The sequence below is a fragment of the Artemia sp. Qi Xiang Cuo genome, chromosome 2 (assembly GCF_049724085.1).
Source record: "Artemia sp. Qi Xiang Cuo chromosome 2, ASM4972408v1, whole genome shotgun sequence".
Classification (NCBI taxonomy): Eukaryota; Metazoa; Arthropoda; class Branchiopoda; order Anostraca; family Artemiidae; genus Artemia; species Artemia sp. Qi Xiang Cuo.
The window spans coordinates 96,913,900-96,933,645 of record NC_142795.1 but is presented as its reverse complement, the minus strand read 5'-3'; the positions used below and the strand labels follow the sequence as shown (position 1 = coordinate 96,933,645).

Sequence of the window (19,746 nt, the reverse complement as noted above, 5' to 3'; positions counted from 1 at the left end):
AAACAAGTTTTTTCAACTGAAATAAGGAGCAACATTAAAACTTGAAACGAACAGAAATTATTACGTATATGTGAGGGTTCGCCCCCTAGTGAATACCTCGCTCTTTACGCTAAAGGTTTTTAGTACTTTCATAAGAGCTATCTATTCTAATTAACCGGCCTTTGTGATTCAGGGGTTTGTGAAGCGTACAAAATTTGAACTTTAGCGTAAAGAGTGAGGTATTGATTAGGGAGGAGAAAAAGAAGGGTAGTGTCAGCCAGTGGGACAACCTGAAGAGAAAATAAGCAAATATTTTGACAAGGACCTCCGCCAAGTAGTCCTCAGTGCAAAAAAAAAACAAAAAAAAAAACACACATACATAAAGAACAATCTAACCTTTCGAAGTAGACTACGAGAGACAAATACACACGCGTCTATTTGTTTTTTTGACACTGAGGACGATTTTGCGGAGGTACTTGTCGGAATATTTGCTTATTTTCTCTTCAGGTTGTTCGCCTGGCTGACACTACCCTCGTTTTTCTCTTCTTTTGATTTTTTTTTTCGTTTATTATATTTTCTCTTCTTTGTTTCATAGGTCATGTATGGCCAGTGTGGTCTTAGAGTGCATTTACTGCGAAGAAATAGTTTTTAAGTTTTCATCTTTGCTGTTTACTTCCAGAATAACTTTGCTTTTTAAAGCTATTAGAATAAAACAAAAGTTCTCTCAGTGAAAGCAAGACGAAATGTTAAAACATGAAATGAAGAGAAATTATTTCTTAATCTAATTCTATGGCTCTTTTGATTCAGCTGTCATTCTTAAAAAATCGGGACAAAAGTAAAAATTTAGGGTAAAGAGCGAGGGGTTGAAAAAGGGGTTGCCCCCTTTGTATACGGACTAATTTGCCCCTCACCCTAGAAGCGATAATAAAAAAATATACCAAAAATATTCTAAGGAATTAAGAAGGATTAGACATCAGTTTCTATCACCGCCATCCCCTTCCCAAAACTATTTTTATATTTATCTAAAAGCTCAATGGGAGGTAAGACATTTAAGGATTTATATTCATTTCATTTATCTCCGGGCCCATAAGAAGACCCTCCTCCTTCATAGCAGTCGATGTGCAGTTCCGCAACATTTTGGATAATTTTGTGAAATATGAAGCAAATCAATTTTGTTAAACGAAGCTTCAAAAGGAATTGCCAATAGACTTTTTTTGCAATAATGAAGCTTCGAAATAATTTTCCGATATATTTATCTGCAGTAAAAAGGCCCCTTATTCCGCAGCTTCCTTGTTCAGTCTTTGTCTAAATCAAAAAAGATAAGAGATTAACTCTTATACCCCCCCTCCTCCCTCCGCATGTCACTTTCTATTTATGTCAGAAGGATCATGGAGAGTTAGACAATTTGAGTATTGTGATGTAGTCCTTAGGCGTCTGCCTTTCCCTTTGCTCATCCTTCATAATAGTTGATACGCAATTACACATCATTAAGCATGACTTCATGATAAATGTAGTGAATCAAGTTAGTTAAATCAAGTATTAAGATAAGTGCCAATATTAACCATATATCTTGTGAGGACTGTTTGACTTTTCAGGAACGAATGTGCTGTCTTGCGGCATTACTGCCTTTGCAGCTTGGAAGCTATCTGTATGGGTATTTTACTTTTAAATTGATTTGCAGTCTTAGAATTTCCAGTCGATAACAACTTGGTCCTCTTTGGGGCAAAATTATAGTTTGCTCCAAAATGGCAGCCGTTTTGCCACCGAAAAATAACAGAAAATATCACTTCCCCATTACACAGTTTTTTTGGTCGCTTAAAAATGGGCACTAGAACTTTGATTTCCATTTGAATCAGCCTCTCCTGATCTTCTTGGGCCATTGGTTTAATACAATCACCTCTTAGAGGAAAAAACACACCCCTTGGGGGAAAAACGTACCCGTCATTTTTTTCTGGGAATTATGCGAAAATTCATATTTCATACATAGAGGCTTGAAACCTCTACAAAATGGTTTTCTGATATGGTAAATCTAGCGATGTGACTTTCATTAAGATTGATTATCTCTTAAAGATATCCCTCTTTCTTTATAAAGAATATTTAGGCAAATTGTATTTGATATGATAACTCATAGGAAAAAAAAACAAAAGGGATTAGTAGAGGTAGTTGAATCTAAGGAGCTGGATAAATACATCTATCTTTAAAAAAAACTGTCATATGAAATCTTTTATATTTCTGATACCTTACTGGTGAGAAACAAGGACGAACACCAGGAAACGGTAGTTTGATCTCCCCATTGTTTTTATACTATCACCCCTAGGGAAAAATCGTATTATTAATCTTGCTTCTAGGAAACTATGCAAAATTCCAACATTTTTTACATATATGTATAGTAGATTTTCCCCATACGGTAAATCGAATAGTTTGATTAACATTAAGATAGATTGTATCTTAAGAGATGGTTCCTCTTATTATCCAAAATAAGGCAAATTTTTCTCAGACTCATAGTTTCCGATAAGTCATATTAAATCTCACGCATTTGACATTAGCATAAGTAGCCAGTTTTTTGTGTTAATATATTATAAAAATACCCTTTTTTAGAGTTTCAGTTACTATTGCCATCAGTTGTTCCTTATCTACAGTTTGTTACCACGAACTGTCTGAATATTAATGCATATCTTGTCGTTTGAGTTAAGGGTCTCTTTTTTATAGGAAGAACTCTCAACCGTTTCTCGAAAGACATAGGGAGTATGGACGAACTTCTGCCAATGACCATATTTGACTTTTATACCGTAAGTAATTTTGTGTTTACTATATTTCATGTAAGATAAGCAGTCTGAGTGGTAGAGGGTGATGAGCTCAGCTTTGTCTCAGGAAAAGACCGTGACTTAGTTCACCAAAAAGATCAGTACTTTTTCTATTTTTATTGCAGAGTTTTCACATGTGTATTTTTCAGTAAGGTATCTGACTTTTTGAAATATGCTTTTGGACGTTTGATGAAGGTGTCGGTTTCCTACTCTCCAAGCGAGCCAAACAGTCTGTTCTTGCCGTCCATCCTGTCTCTGAACGTATTATCACCATTCGTCTGAAAGGATCCATTGCCAACATGACCATAATCCAAGTTTACGCGTTAGACTCGTCCCGGAGTGACCAAGAAGCCGAAGAATTCTGCAACGAACTCCAATACACCGTTAACACTGCTCCCAAGAAAGATGTTCTGTTCGTGATTGGGGATTACAACGCCATTGACGAACACTCAAATGATTGACTAGAAGACGTCACGGGCAAGTTCGGGCATGGGTGGCAGAATCAGAGGGGTGAAATACTCATCGAATTTTGTCGGGATAACGAACCTTTCATAACGAACACCATGTTCCGTCATAGAGAACGAAGGAAAGTTACTTGGAGATCCCCTGACGGCCACACTGCAAACATGATTGATTACATACTTGTCTGCAAGCAATGGAAATCATCAGTACTGAAGACAGTCTCCATAGCCGTTGGTGACTTCGACTTGGATCACGTTCTAGTCTTGTCTGAGCTCCGTTTGCGCATTCGGAAGCCCCAGCAGCCTAAGTAAAGCTTACCAAGATATCGTGTCGACCTGCTGAAAAACATAGAAACAAGGAACAGGTATAGAACAGCACCCTCTAAAAAGCTGTCGAGAATCCAACCCATGGAAGCTCCAACAGCAGAAGAAATTGACCGATTGGTCAACGAAAGCGCATACATCATCAGAGAAACTGCTAGTGAAATCCTGGGAATTCAGACCCATTCGGATAAGCCGTGGATCACCCCCGAAATTACTGATCTATGTGTGCAGAAGCGCGCCCATGCTAACAAGGTAGATCGACAAAGCTAGGACGAGTACAAGAGGCTGAAGCTCCTAGTAGAAAAGAAAATCCGACAAGCTCTACGACACTACGTCAATGACAAATGTCGTGAGTGTGAAGAAGCCTTTCAAAAAGGTTATGGCCACTTCAAGTACAAGAAAGTCCGTGAACTGTCAAAAAAGAAGTCCTCGGCCGCTCCTACGCTGTTAGATAAACACGGGCTCCCAATCACGGACTCCGAAGGAAGACGAGAACGATGGAAGGATCACTTCAGCGAAAAATTGAAACCCACAATAACGCTCGACCTGAATATCTTAATTTTTTTCCCACTACCGCAGTATACAGCAGACCTAAGACTTCCTCCACTACAAAATCAAGTACTCTCAGCAATAAAATCTCTAAAAACGAATAAAGCCCCAGGCCCGGATGGTATTCAGTCAGAATTATTAAAAGCAGACCCAGAAGAACTGGTCGATATCTATCACTAAGTCATAACAAATGTCTGGGAAACGGGCCACTTCCCGAGATCTAGGGCGAAAGCCACCATCGTCCCCCTTTTTAAAAAGGGGGAAAAGGGCGACTGTAACAACTACAGACCAACAAGTTTAACTAGCCAACCGGCGAAGATTCTTACAAAAATACTTCTTGACCGTCTGAAATCTCTGACAAACCATATCTTAGAGGAATACCAAGCAGGCTTTTGAAAAGACCGCTCTACCATGGACCAGAGTTTCTCCACTCAGCAAATGATGGGGAAGTATATCGAGTTTGCGAAAAAGCTGCTACTACTCTTCATCGATTTCAAGCAGGCTTTTGACTTGATATGGCAAGATGGATTATGGCCCATCCTGCTACACTATGGAGCCCCTGAAAACATAGTAATCCTGATAAGAGACATGTATTCACATTTCGTCAGCCAAGTCCAGACGCCCGAGGGATTGACTGAGGAGTTTCTGACATCAGCGGGCGTTTTTCAAGGTTGCCTCTTGTCACCCCACCTCTTTAACCTATTCCTCAACGCCGCGCTATGATTTGCTGAAACTGTTGACGGTGCAGAGATGGGAGGGGAGCTTATCGATAACCTGGCATACGCAGATGACATCGAGAAACTCAATAGTCAAGAGCATCTACTCCAAGCTGACACCGACGAACTAGTGTTAGCAACCGAGGCCTTTGGGATGATCGTTAATACAGTCTAAACCAAGGTTATGCGGGTGTCTAGAGACCCTGCTTCAAGAAACGTGCAACTAACAATTAAAGGAGAGCCAGTAGAAAAAGCTGTCTCCTTCGTCTACCTTAGGAGCCTTCTAACTTCTGATAACAACTGCTCGAAATCGATTAAACGAACACTCGGGCCGGCAAGTGCCCGCTTCAAGAACCTCTTGTCAATCTGGAAAAACAAGACTCTGTCAACTTCTTTGAAGGTGCGACTCTTCAACTCTCTCATTATCCCAATAGTTTTATACTCAAGTGAAACTTGGTCAATAAAGACTGGTGATGAGTAAAGGATATCCACTTTTGAAAGACGAATTGCGAGGATTACCTATACTGACTGAGTCTCAATTGAAGACCTCCAAAAACTACTTCGCTGCCCCTGCACCGTCATAGACCGGATCAGAAGCCATCAGCTCCGCTGGATTAGCCATATCCAGCGAAGGTCGGCCAACCAGCTTCCAAAAATCATATTCGAAGGACGGGTTCACGGCACGCACCCCAGAGGCCGACCTCGTAAGAGATGGACCGACAATTTCCCGGTTTGTTGAAAACGCCGGAAGCCCCAATACTTTTGGTAAGATTAAAAAAAAGCATAGTCTGTTGCGAAACCAAAAAGATGTTATCAAATACAGGTATAGACACCAAGTCTATTTGCCTAATTGAAACATTTGGTAAAACTATATGTTTGGGTGATGAGTATTTTAAAGAGGAATGGACCTAAATAAATTCGCTGACAATTTCGTGCTGATTCATAGACATAGACATAGACATAGGTTTATTAAGATCGAACAGCGTAGCCATGGCTAATTTATGTCGTCTTTACAACAATATGAAAAAATACAAATAACACTATAAAAACACTAACACGTGAATTCAAATAACACTAAGTCTTGTTGTATGCTTCAACGAAAAAGGGGACAAACGTGTTTTTGTAGCGGTTGGTCCTGCAGACAGGGGGTTGTAGCTTCGACTGGGATCTGGTTCTTTGGTTAACAGGAGCATCAGGTGGGAGGATCAGTCTGTGATGGGGCGAAGATAGCAGTGACTTGCCGAGGGACATGATCAGTGATAATCGTCTGTCGCTGAGAGATTCAAGGTTCAGTTCTTGCAAGAGTTTGTTGTAGTCGTCACTTCTGTTACCAACGATTATGTTAACAGCTCGTTTCTGCAAAGATTCAAGGTCATCGCAAAGGTAGTGGGTGCTCTGGACAAAAGGTCCCCAGACAGCGACGGCATATTCGAGTAGAGGTCTCACATACGTAATATATGCATTTTTTAGGCTTTGAGTGTCGCAGCCAAACCTGCGCATCAGGACTAGGATCTGAAATGATGCATTGCCAGCCTTAATAACCTTCTCCACGTGTTCGGTGAATGTGCAGTCCATCGATGATGTGACTCCGAGGATTTTTGCAGATGGAACAATAGGGAAAGGGACTTGCGGGAATTCCAGATCACGTTTTAAGGGGCAAAACCTGAGGATCATTGATTTATCTGCATTCAGTGTCAACTTGTAACGTTCACAGTCCTCAGAGAAGGATGCCAGAAGGGTCTCGCTGAACTGACGTTCGATTACACCTTCTCTCACGAGGTATTTGAGGACAAATGATAAATTGTCGACGAATTTGAGTCGCTCTTCGAAATTTTGAAGGAGGACGTTGAAGAGGGAGATAAATATAAAACCAGCAAGTCTTGTACCCTGACGGGCTCCACAGGTAAGTTTAGACCATTATGAGATCAAGTCACCTTCAAACAATGGAAATACACACTGCATTCTGTCCTGAAGGAAGCTCATCACTAATGCAGGAAACCGGTTCTGTGCGCCCATTGCTCGCATATTTCTTGCTGCCGTAAGATGACAAATCAGGTCAAATGCCTTCCTGAAATCGGCAAGAGCTAGGTCGATGAAGGTACTGCCCTTGTCAAGCCACTTAAAGATAATGTCAACTAGGCGCACGAGGTATATTGAGGTATTGCAACCTTTGAGGCCGCCATACTGGTAACAGTCTATGTTTTCCCGCGTTTGCTTGAGCAATTCACGCAGGATGAATGACTCGGTGACTTTTGCAAAGGTAGATGTGATTGATATCGGTCGTAACTCGTTGCAAGATTTGGGTGTTTTAGTCTTCGGTATAACACGCACAAATGCGCGTTTCCAGCACGACGGGAAAGTTGACTGGGCGAAACATTCGCTGATGATGTGTCCAAGTGGCTTGGCGAGGAAAAGAGAGAACTCTCGTATTAACCTTATAGGCAGCTCTTCAGGAAAAGAGCTACTGGATGGACACAACTTGTTCAGCTCTTTGAAAACTTGATGCTCAACTATTTCGATTTCACCTTCGTCAGGGCATATTGACAGTAGATTCTCTATTTCAGTGTTAGTTGGGGCAGGAAAGGATGTACAAATATCAGTAAAGTAATTGTTGACGTCATTTGCACTCACGAGTGACCCATCATCGTTCAGAATACGGATACTGGATGATACTGTTTTTCCAGCTATCTGCCTCACTATTCGGTGCCATTTACGGGGATCCTTTTTTATTTCAGGGTCCAAAAGGGATTTTCCGAAGGACTTTCTTGCCTCGCAACAAAGGCTAACGATTTTGTTTCTTAATAATCGTAACGACGTTGCGTCACCACTTGACTGCCTTACAGTGGTTTTTTCGCGAATCAGCTGTTTTATTTTTGGAGTGATCCAGGGCTTGTCAGATTCGCTCACGACAAATTGCTTTTCCGGGAAAACTTCTAAGTATTTCTCATAGAGTAGGGACTGAAATATTTCTGCTTTCCTGTTGACATCGCTTTCGTTGCATACTTCGCTGAAGCAGTGAGTACCGACCAACATTCGGTACGTATTAATAGCAGACCTCGTGATCGGTCTCCGGAGTACTTTTATTTTCTTAAGCTTCCTGATTTCACTTTTTGCCTTCATCAGCAGAGTGTGATGGTCCGATTTGCCCAATGGCCCGTTCGAAGACACGTCTTTGTAATATGGAGCAAGGTTTGTAAGAATACGGTCAAGGGTGCTGCCGGTCACATGGGTGGGTATCTTGACCACTTGTGACATACCCAGCGTATTAGCAAGCCATTGTTTCTTTGTTTGGTTGAAGTCACCAGCTATTATGAAGCCCGGGCGGCTATACCGCTGACGTAATGTGTCTAACGTAGACTGAAGGTAGGATACCGACAGCCGTCTGTTCTTGGCGCTTTCAGGACAGTAGATACTTGCAATAATGATGCAAGAGACAACTCGTGGTAAATTTTTTGGCTTGCATAATGCCCAGATCGCTTCATGGCTAGGGTCATTGAAATTATCTAAATATTTGCAGGGGATATAATCGCGAACATACAGAGCAACACTTCCGCCAATCCTGTCTGTTCTAGTGTTCAAGAAAATCATGTAACCAGCCAACCTTCCACTTGTTTCGTCGAGCTGCCATGATTCGGTAATTGCAGCGATATGGATATTATTCTGACGTAGAATGACATCTAACTCATCTACTTTATTCGTTAGTGAGCGGACGTTGCTCAGAAGGAAGTTTGGAAGTTGGTGTTTACAAGAGAGAACCTGTGGCGATAATACTGGAGGACAATCAGACCCGAAATCATTGGTAGGAGCATTGTTGTCAGGGATCAGCTGGGGCGGTAGGCTCACGCGCGGGATTGAGACTAAACAACTCTCACGCTTAGGCTTTTGGCTGGCCAATCGTCCGTAGGTGACTAACACGTCAATCTTAAATTTCTTTCTGCCACCTCTGCGTCCTCTTCTTGTTCGCTTGCGAACGAAGGGAACGTCATCTGAGGTTCATAAACCTCAAGAAGAGTTTAAGGTTCAGTTGAATATACAAGAATTAAAATAATTAAAAGCTATCTAGTTAAAAAAAAAATGGAACAAAAGCATGTGGAAAAAACAGAATATTGGCTAAAGCTATGCATAAGATAAAAGGCAAATAAAAAAAAATTATGTATATATTTTAATGGAAGGGTAAAAACCTAAAAAAAGTAAAAAAAAATAATCGTGTCTGTGAAAGGGAGCTAGAAAAAGCAGGTAAAAGGGATGAAGAAGGGGGGTTAGTAGATTCGTCAGAAATCCGGCCCAATTCAGTTCTTTCAAGTATAAAATTCTTCAAGAAACATAAATACGATTTAATTCTAAAAGTGCCAATACGGGTTTAATTCCTAATGGTTTTCAATCCTAAAGTCTATTACGGAGCTGAGCTCAGGGGAAATTAACAGATAGCACAGTAATTTTCAATACACCTGCAACACATGTAAAAATTACTTTTTCTCCATATAAAACAGATAGTCAGGCTATAAAATACGACAAGACCAGGCGCATAGTATTTTTTGAAAATCTATTGAGGATTTTTTTAATAAAATAAAAAAAAAACTAGTTTTTTTTAACTGAAAGTAAGGAACGACGTTAAAACTTTAAACGAACAGAAATTATTCCGTATATGAAAGGGGCTTTCCCCTCCTCAACGCCGCGCTCTTTACGCTAAAGGTTGACTTTCTCACAACTCTATTTTTTAAAACAAAAAAAAACTTTAGCGTAAAGAGCGAGGCGTTGAGGAGGGAACAGCCCCTTTTATACACGGAATAATTACTGTTTGTTTTAATTTTTACCGTCGTACCTGACTTTCATATAAAAAAACTTATTTTTTTCATTCAATTTTTGAACGTTTTTGAATTAATGAAGGTTTTGATATTGGCTCACCTTACATGAATAATTAAAAAAAAAATGCATATTAATTTTACTTTTATTTGGTTAAATGGCTTTCTCGAAACATTTTTTAATTTTATTTACGAACGTTTTTATTAGTAATAAATATACGTAACTTACGTAACGAACTTCTATATTCATAGATTTTTAATACGTATATTAGGGGGTTCGCCCCCTAGTAAATACCTTGGTATTTATGCTAAAGTTTAAATTTTGTCTCAATTCTTTAAAAATGACCTCTTAATCACAAAGGCCGTTAATTAGAATAAATAGCTCCTATGAAAGTACTAAAAAATATTTGGCTTAAAGAGCAAGGTATTGCCTAGGGGGTGAACCCAATCATATACGTAAAATATCTGTTCGTTTTAAGTTTTGATGTTGCTCCTTACTTTCAGTTGAAAGACTTTTTTTTATTTAATTTCTGATGTTTTTCTTTAATAATGCTGCGTAATCCGGCGCCCCCTTCATAGCAATTTCCCTTCCCCCATGAAAACTTCCTTCATGGAAAAATCTTCCCACATAACCCCCGACCCACCCACCTACCAGAAAAAATCCCCCAGAAAACGTCTGTATACTTCCCAATAACCAATACTATATGTTAACATTGGGTAAATTTCATAACTTACAGCCCTCCCCCCGAGGACTTCGGGGGATTAAGTCATCCTAAAAGACATAATTATCATATTTTCGACCATGCTGAACAAAATGGCTATCTCAAAATTTTGATCGGGTGACTTTGGGAAAAAAATGAGCGTGGGAGGGGGCCTAGTTGCCCTCTATTTTTTTGGTCAGTTAAAAAGGGCACTAGAACTTTTAATTTCCGTTCCAATAAGCCCTCCCACGATGTGCTAGGGCCACTGGGTGGATACGAACACCCCTGGGAAAAAAAACACTCATTCGTGCTCTTTCTTCTGGCAAAAAAATCAAAATTCCACATTTTTATAGATAGTTGCTTGAAACCTCTAGAGCGGGGTTCTCTGATACGCTGAATATGATGTTGTGATTTTCATTAAGGTTCTATAACTTTTAGGGGGTCTTTCCCCCTTATTTCGAAAATTAGCCAAATTTTCTCATGCGCGTAACTTTTGATGGGTAAAACACTAAACTTGATGAAACTTAAATATATGAAAACAGCATTAAAATTTGATTCTTTTGATGTATCTATTGGTATCAAAATTCCGTTTTTTAGACTTTCGGTTACCATTGAGCCGGGCCGCTCCTTACTTACAGTTAGTTACCACGAACTGTTTGATTACAATATATTTCTGGGTTTTCCTTTAAGGGTGAAAGGGCTTTGAGAATTATATCACCCTGCCCTATACACTAAAAAATCCCCTCTTAATATATATGCTAAATATATATTAAAGACAGTTTTGGTGAAGAATATTGTGTCAAGTTAAATTTACCAATCAAATATATTAGAATTTGGATTTAGGTGTGAGCTAACTGTGTACCACTTGTAACGAATTGGGGGGATCTTAATTTTCCAAATAGAGGAGACTATGAATTTGCTCTCTATATTATATTTCCTTTTTTTGGGGGGGCAGGGGGGTCGGAATCAATATCTTTTTAGGTGCAATGATTTATTTCAAAAACGGGAGATTTATTTAACGATGGAAGTGATGAACTTACTACTGGAAATGATGAAATATTTTATTTTGAAAGGTTCAAAGGGCTGAAAATAGATATTTTTATCTTTTTGAAGATCATATCTACAACAATATTGTTTTTTTTTAGAAGAAGAAAGATTATGCATCCGTGTTTATTTGTTTTTTGGTTTGTTAGTCTTTTCCTTAGGGGTGAGGATATCGAACCAATGGTCCTAGAACACCGGAAAAGGGCTCATTCAAACGGAAGTAAAAAGTTCTAGCATTTTTAAGTGACCAAAAAGACTGGCGGGCAACTAGCCCCCTCCCCCTTCCACACTCATTTTTCCCAAAGATATGTGATCAAAATTTTGAGATGACCATTTGATTCCCCATAGTTGAACGTCCAATAACCATGCCTCTTGGGATAAAAAGACCTCCCCCCCACAGCCCCTGGGGTAAGGGCTGTCAGCTATGTAAGTTGCCCATTGTTTACATATAGTATTTTCTATTGTGACATGTACAGAATTTTTCTTGGGTGGTAGAAGCATTTTTCTGGGGGGGAGGAGATTCTCCTCGAAAAAATTCTCTGTGGGTGGAAAGTTTCCAGGAGAAATTTTCTTGGGGAAGTTTTACACGATAGAGGGGTATTTCCTGGCATGATTTGAAACTGTCAATAAATTAAATAAAAAATTGAGTTTTTTCAACTAAAAGTAAGGACTAACATTAAGACTTAAAAGAAAAGACATTTTCCGTATATAATGAGATTCCCTTTTCTTATCCCTCACTTTGTGTGCTAAGTTTGAATTTTGGTTCCCTTTAAGAACGACTCATGAGACACAAGAGCTTTTGAATTTAAATGAGAAGTATTTTCTAAGAAATCTCAGACTTCAATGTAAAGAGAGAGGGAAGGGGCAGCCCCCCGAATATAGAGAAATGGTTCTATTCATTTTCGGTTTCAATATTGATCTTTATTGGCTGTTTAAAAAAAAAATATTGCTTTGAGCTTGTTTTAGAAAATATATTTTTTGTAGGTACTTTCATTGAAGTAAACCCTTTTTCGATGTTTTCATAAAAGAACAAAAATACCCCCTTCCTAACTAAAAATCCAAGCTCTCTATTGATAATTTATTGCTCTTTTTTTTACTATCTACGAGAATATCAAATGTATCAGTTTAGAAAGTAAAGATGAAATCGGTTTTCGAGTTAATCTCAAGTTGTAGAGAAATTCTTCGTTGGCTTTATTATTTTTTTATTTTTTTTTTTTATTATGTATTTATTTATTTTTTTATTTTACCTCTTTCAAACAGTTTGTGGTAACGAACTATAAGTAAGGAGCGACTCGGCTCAATAGTAACCGAAACTCTGAGAAATGGAATTTTGGTATATATCAAAATAATTGCCTTTTTATGCTGATTTCAAATATATAACTTTTATTAAATTTAGTTTTGCCTATCAAAGGTTACGAGGCTGAAAAGTTTTTTCTGATTTTTGAAAAAGCGGGAAACACCCCCTAAAAGCCAAGTGATATTAACAAAAATTATGCCATCAGATTCAGCGGACCAGAGAACCCTATTGTAGAGGTTTCAAGCTTTTACCTGCAAAAATGTGGAATTTTGTATTTTTCGCCAGAAGAAAGATCACGGTTGCGTGTTTTTTTTTTTTTTTTTTCAGGGGTGATCATATCGACAAAGTGGTCCTAGAATATCGGGAAATGGCTCATTCGAATGAAAATTAAAAGTTCTAGTGCCCTTTTTAAGTGACCAAAAAAATTGGTGGGCACTTAGGCCCCCTCCCCCGCCCCTTTTTTCCCAAGTTCGTCCGATCAAAATTTTGAGATAGCAATTTTGTTAATCATATTTGAAAGGCCCAATAACTATGGCTTTGGGTACATCGTGACCCCCCCCCCCGCCATAGCCCCAGGGGAAAGGTCTTTAAGTTATGAATTTGCCCGTTGTCTGTGCATAGTATTTGTTGTTGTGAAGTAGGCCTACATTTTCGGGTGGGGTGGGGGGACAAATTTTCTGCTGGGTGTTTTTCCACGGGGGAATTTTCCATGGGGAGGGAAGTTTCCAGGGAGTGAACTTGTCAGGGGAAATCATACACTGGGGGAATTTGCCAGAATGCTTATACCCAATTTTTTTATATGTCTTGCTTTCTCTTTTCCGTCTCAGTTTTACGCGTGGGGTGGTTAAGAGTAATTGTCCGGGATAAATTTTCACCGGGATTGAATTGTCTAGAGGATATTTCCGTGGGGAGGGGTTTCTCTGTGGAGGTGGGGCCAGATTACCTGGCATTATTTAAAAAACGATCAGAAATTAAATAAAAAAACAAGTTTTTTCAACTGAAAGTAAGGAGCGGCGTTAAAACTTAAAACAAACAGAAATTATTAGGTATTTAAAGGGGGTTGCCCCCTCCTCAACACCTCGCTCTTTACGCTAAAGTTTGAATTTTGTCCTAATTATTTAAGAATGACTCCTGAAACACAAGGGCCGTTTAATTAGAACAATAAGACACTTTTTTAAAAGTACTAAAAAAAAACTTTAGCGTAAAGAGCAAGATGTTTGGGAGGGGGCAACTCCCTTTATATACGTAATAATTTCTGTTCGTTTTAAGTTTTAATGTTGTTCTTTACTTTCAGTTGAAAAAACTTTTTTTTTATTTAATTTCTCTTTTATAAACCAAGACAACGACAAAAAAATCGCCCAAGTACTTGTCAAAGATAAACTAAAAAAGCTTATTACAGAAGAGATATGAAGTTCGTTCCGACAACCGTCTGCAACGAATACTGAAAAATATTGGCCTCGAATATGGACTATTCTTTCCCCAGATGCAATTTGGGAGTTTACACTCTGACCCTCATTCTTGCAAATTGCTAACCACTTTTTCGTTTAAGAAATAACTTTTTTAGTGTGATATCTTGCCAACAAAACGACTGCACGAAGGACATTTTTTTTTATGAGTGTGTCAGTCAGGTGAAAGCCAAAAGATAGCAACCTGTTTTTTTTAGGACATTTTGGAAAAGATTAATATGTCTGTTACTTTTTTTATGTTATGTATTATTGAAACCTGCGTTGTATATGCTTCCAAGAAGCTTTTTTTTTTACTTGTTTTGTATTTCTGAGGTAGTGAACGAGTGATATATCTAGGTTGAGTGAGCGTAACTAAAAAAAACGTCTATTTAATTTTCTAGGTACTTAAATTGGGCATTTTTGTAAAAAAAAAAATCTGCTCTGAGAGGTAAATCATACCCCCTTCCCTCTCGGGGCGTGAGCTTAGAAGCATTTAAACAGGAAGCTTTTCTGTTTTCTTTGAGGTTGTTTGGATTTGGGCTTCTATCCCTAGGATTGAATATACTGCTTTCTTTTGTAACTTGAAAATATACAAATGAGTTTTCGCAAAAGGTAACATGCAAACATAAATTTCATAGCTAGTTTTCCAACTTTTCTTCTCAATTAGTAATACTTTTATTTTGTTCCAGATTTTCCTAACTGTGATTGGAATTTTCGTACTTGTTGGTGTTGTAAATCCTTATTTACTTATTCCTCCGATTCTGCTGGCAGTTCTTTTTGTATATTTAAGAAGATATTATCTTTTGACTGCCAGAGATATCAAACGACTGGAAGGAGTTGGTAATTATAAAATCAATAATCATACTCTCTCTCTCTCGCTCTTTCTCTCTCTCTCTCTCTTTTTCTCTTTCTCTCTCTTTTTCTCTTTCTCTCTCTCTCTCTCTCTCTCTCTCTCTCTCTCTCTCTCTCTCTCTCTCTCTCTCTCTCTCTCTCTCTCTCTCTCTCTCTCTATCTCTCTCTCTCTCTCTCTCTCTCTCTCTCTCTCTCTCTCTCTCTCTCTCTCTCTCTCTCTCTCTCTCTCTCTCTCTCTCTCTCTCTCTCTCTCTCTCTCTCTCTCTCTCTCTCTCTCTCTCTCTCTCTCTCTCTCTCTCTCTCTCTCTCTCTCTCTCTCTCTCTCTCTCTCTCTCTCTCTCTCTCTCTCTCTCTCTCTCTCTCTCTCTCTCTCTCTCTCTCTCTCTCTCTCTCTCTCTCTCTCTCTCTCTCTCTCTCTCTCTCTCTCTCTCTCTCTCTCTCTCTCTCTCTCTCTCTCTCTCTCTCTCTCTCTCTCTCTCTCTCTCTCTCTCTCTCTCTCTCTCTCTCTCTCTCTCTCTCTCTCTCTCTCTCTCTCTCTCTCTCTCTCTCTCTCTCTCTCTCTCTCTCTCTCTCTCTCTCTCTCTCTCTCTCTCTCTCTCTCTCTCTCTCTCTCTCTCTCTCTCTCTCTCTCTCTCTCTCTCTCTCTGAATTAGTTCCGAATTTTTACCAGCATGTGTTCTTCCGATGGCAGTAAAAAAAATGTCAAAATTCTGTTTCTGCTTGTATGATCTCTTCTTTTACTTTATCAATAAAACAATTTTTTTTACTTTTTTATGGGCCGTGTAATTTTTGAGAGGGAGGGGGGGGGTAAAACCGGTACTGGTGCCTCTTGTCGTGATAGCTTAGGTTTAATCTGAGATTAGACAAATTTTTGTCTTGGAGGATATTAAAGACTTTTTAGTCTTTAAAAACTCGATAATAATCAATATTAAGCTTTTAAACCCATTTTCCAAATTACCTAAAAAGTCAAAAAAAAAATTCATCTCGAAAATTTAAGAATACAAATGAAAACAAGGGGCGCCTATAGAATTGGGCTTCACATAGTTTGGTATTTTGACTCCTTTTCTTCGACTCACAACCTTTTTCATCCGTGCATTTATATATTAGATCAATTTTATATGTATGCTAAGTAAAGCACAATCTATTTAGCGTTCTTCGTTTCCACTTATATTTACAGAATTCCGAGAAAGAAAACAAATATTTCTACTATTTAGTCCAAAGTGAAAACCGGCTGTTTTTAAATTTATTTGTAGTTTTAGTTTTCAATTAAATAAGTCCTTCCAATCAAACACCAACCAAAAAAACACTCTGCAGAACAAATAGCCTAGTCGATACCAGGGTGTTAATACACCTTTTGTCATAAAGACAATGAAAGACAAAACAGAGGAACAAAAACAGTCTATTGAACAAATTTGTTGTTATCTAAACATACTGATGGATATCTTAGAATTTTTTCTGAAGCAATTGTGAGCCACTTGATCGAGATTTCTGAGAATTTTTTTTATTCATTGATGAACCAGGGTATAAACTTAAGTATTTCAATGCACCTTGCTTCATCAGAGATTCATAACAGGCAGAACCAGTAGCGAAATAGGAACTTAATGCAAAAATAAACCACCTCCTAATATTAATTATATCAGCATATAGCGCCAGAATGGTTAAAGATTAAAGAAATGTGTCAGCCTTCACAGAAAGGTAGTAAAATGAGGTGAATCAGTTGAACACGGGCTTCCAGTGCCTACTTTTAATTGTCTTTTTTTCTATTATTAATCTTTGAAATCTTTAAATGACGAAACTTAGAAAGAGAACCTTACTTTTTTCTAAATTTAGGCTAAGTGTGATTGTCCATGTCACATATGTTGGCGCACATTTTTTCCTGTGTGATTCACAAGCATGTTTTTTAATGTAAATGATCACTTATATCACGCAAACCAGAATAGTTATTAAGCTATATGTTTAGTTCTGTATACACTTTTTTATTGTTTAATTCGCCATTTTATTTTCTCGAAGTAAAGTTAATCTTTTATAGCGTTACTTATAGCCTTTTTGGAACATGTTTAGGATTAAAAAGACAGATTTGACCAGATTTTTTCGGTATTTTAGCTTTCAGAAGAAACAAAACCAGTGTTTGGAGCATATATATGAAAAAAAAGAAATGGTTTAGATACACGCTGATGTATATTTTTACAGAACGTTTTTGGTGTCAAAGTAACAATATAGGCGTTCGACAAATTCTGTATCAATTGTTTCTTCTAAGTTACCTTCCTGTGGCCTAGATAGCCTCAATGTATCTTTAGAAAATCATCCATCAAGATCAAAAGAGAAACAAAAACTTTAATTACAACATCAGGAACAATCAGGGGCGCAGCCAGAAAAGCCTTTGTTTTTTTTTTTGGGGGGGGGGGAGGTCGCAATTAACTATTTCCTAGGGTGGGCAAAGCCAACCAACCTGGGGCTAATGCAGGTATGCTTATGTCTTTTTCTCAACTAATGTACTGAGACGATCGTAAGTAGAGAGGGGTCAGAAGGCGCGATCCCGCACCCCTGCTGCCACCTACAACTTTTTTTAACATCATATATTGACACGAGAACCACGTGGTTTATGGTTTTGTCAGTGAGAATGAAAAAACAGGAATTTTCTCACTTTGAAAAACATGAATTTTGTCACATTTATGGCTGTTTTTATGGTTTTTGTCAGTGAGAATTTGAAAAACAGGAACTTTCTAACATTTTTGTATGTTTTTATGGTTTTTGTCAGTGAGAATTTGAAAAAACAGAAACTTTCTCACATTTTTGTATGTTTTTATGGTTTTTGTCAGTGAGAATTTGAAAAAAAAGGAACTTTGTCACATTTATGGATGTCAACAGCAATTCATGTCTGTTTCATGGATGGTTATTTGTGTGGGTCGATTTATTTGATGTTTTTCTCGGATGTCAACATCAAATTATGGATGTTTTATGGTTTATGTCAGTGAGAATTTGAAAAACATGAACTTTGTCACATTTATGGATGTCAACAGCAATTAATGTCTTTTTTATGGTTTTCTCAGTTATAATTTTAAAAACAGGAACTTTCTCACTTATAAAACCATAAACCACGTGGTGCTGTCACGAGTCAGGACACCTGTGCTGTCGACCTCAATTCACCTATCGTGAATCAATAATTCCCCTTAGAAACAACAAATTAATTTCCCCTTTCTTGACAGATCAATCAATCAATGACATCATCTGTCAGACTTTAAAAATTTTCGCCTAGAAAAATTTCTCCAGGAATAGATCCAAATCATTAATGTCTTTGCCTCGGGAACAGTTCTACTGGTCGAACTCCAAAGGATAATAATAACCAAAGGCCATGGAAACAATTAGGCAAGAAACATCTTTGTTTTAGCGCGCGAAAAGGTTTCATATTAATTTGAAATGCGTTAGCGCAGAGATGCCAATAACAAAGGAACACGCTGAATTTGCGTTTAGTGATTATTTGGGCGAAACCGTTTTAGACAGGTTATGGAACTATTTCGGCGAAACAGATAGAGACATTTTAAAAGAAGATTTTTGAAGAGATTTTAGAAGAGAATTTGAGTGTGGTCGTTATAATACACAAGTTTCATTTGAACAGTGTTGTGAGGTCCTCTAACCCAACCCCAAAGGGTTCCAATCCTCCTACCCCAACCCCGAAGGAAGCCCCCGGTCCTCAAAAGCCCCCCAAGCTCCCAAAGGCCCTCCACCGGTCCCCAAATGTCCCCCAGGCCCCCAACTGTCCCCCCGGACCCTCAAAGGCCCCCAAGCTCCCAAAGGGCCACCGGCGCCCCAAAGGCCCACCCCGCCCCCCAAATGCCCGCCCCGGGCCCCCCCAAGGCCCAGCGCGCGCCCCAAGGACCAACGGGGTCCCCAAGGCCCTCCACAGGTCCCCAAATGTCCCCCAGGCACCCAAAGGCCCTCCCTGTGCCCCTCCCCCCCCAAAGGCCCATCGAGCTCCCAAACGACCAACGGGGTCCCAAAGGCCCTCCACCCGTCCCCAAATGTCTCTCCGGACCCCCAAAGGCCCTCCCTGTGCCCCAAAGGCCCACCGGTCCCCAAATGTCCCTCCGGACCCCCAAAGGCCTTCCCTGTGCCCCAAAGGCCCTCCATGTGCCCCCATTCAATTATCAGAAAGTAGTGTGACACAATGGATAGAACATATGAAATTATTGATGAGCTTGAAGCCTTGGCAGCCACAATTAGCAATGTAAGTTCTGTTTTCATTTTTTATTTTCAAAATAAAATTGTTTTCCGTGGTAGTGGGCTGTTTTTTTCTGGGGGTGTGATAAATATACACACTAGGCCGGATTTTGAATGGCTCAGTGAGTCGCAATTCTCAGATTCAAAAAAAGGATGCAATTAGTATATTTAACGAAATTTTTTACGTTGTGCTTTCTCAATGATAAATGCCTTTTCTAGACAAAATTATCATTACTAACTTTCTTTCTGTAAAAAAGGGGCAAATTATTTAGATACTAATTTTTTCTCTTCTTTTTAGGGCAAATTGTGAAGAATGCATGCCCCCTTTTTCCAAGAAAGCGAGGGTTAATAATGCGGGCCATGCGAGGACTACTTTCCGGCAATATGGTAGCTGGCCGAAGCCTCCAAAACAAGTGCAATCATCTGTACATGAATATAACGCCGCCGGCCCGTCCACCTTCCATCATACGGTGCCCGGGCCTTCAAGAACTGCCCCACTTATTCAAGGTCAGGAAGTGGCCCTCCAGCATACAATACCTGGTCCGTCGGATACC

At 39.0% G+C, this 19,746-nt stretch overlaps 1 protein-coding gene across 1 annotated transcript in view; it reads left to right on the top strand.

The window, feature by feature from the left end:
• LOC148955865 (ATP-binding cassette sub-family C member 4-like) overlaps window positions 1-19,746 on the top strand; it is a 216,306-nt gene that overhangs the window by 148,504 nt on the left and 48,056 nt on the right. Inside the window, exons 16-17 of the mRNA XM_089104749.1 lie at window positions 2,689-2,768; window positions 14,812-14,962. Of these exons, the coding sequence (XP_088960875.1) occupies window positions 2,689-2,768; window positions 14,812-14,962 (231 nt within the window). The remainder of the gene's footprint in view (window positions 1-2,688; window positions 2,769-14,811; window positions 14,963-19,746) is intronic.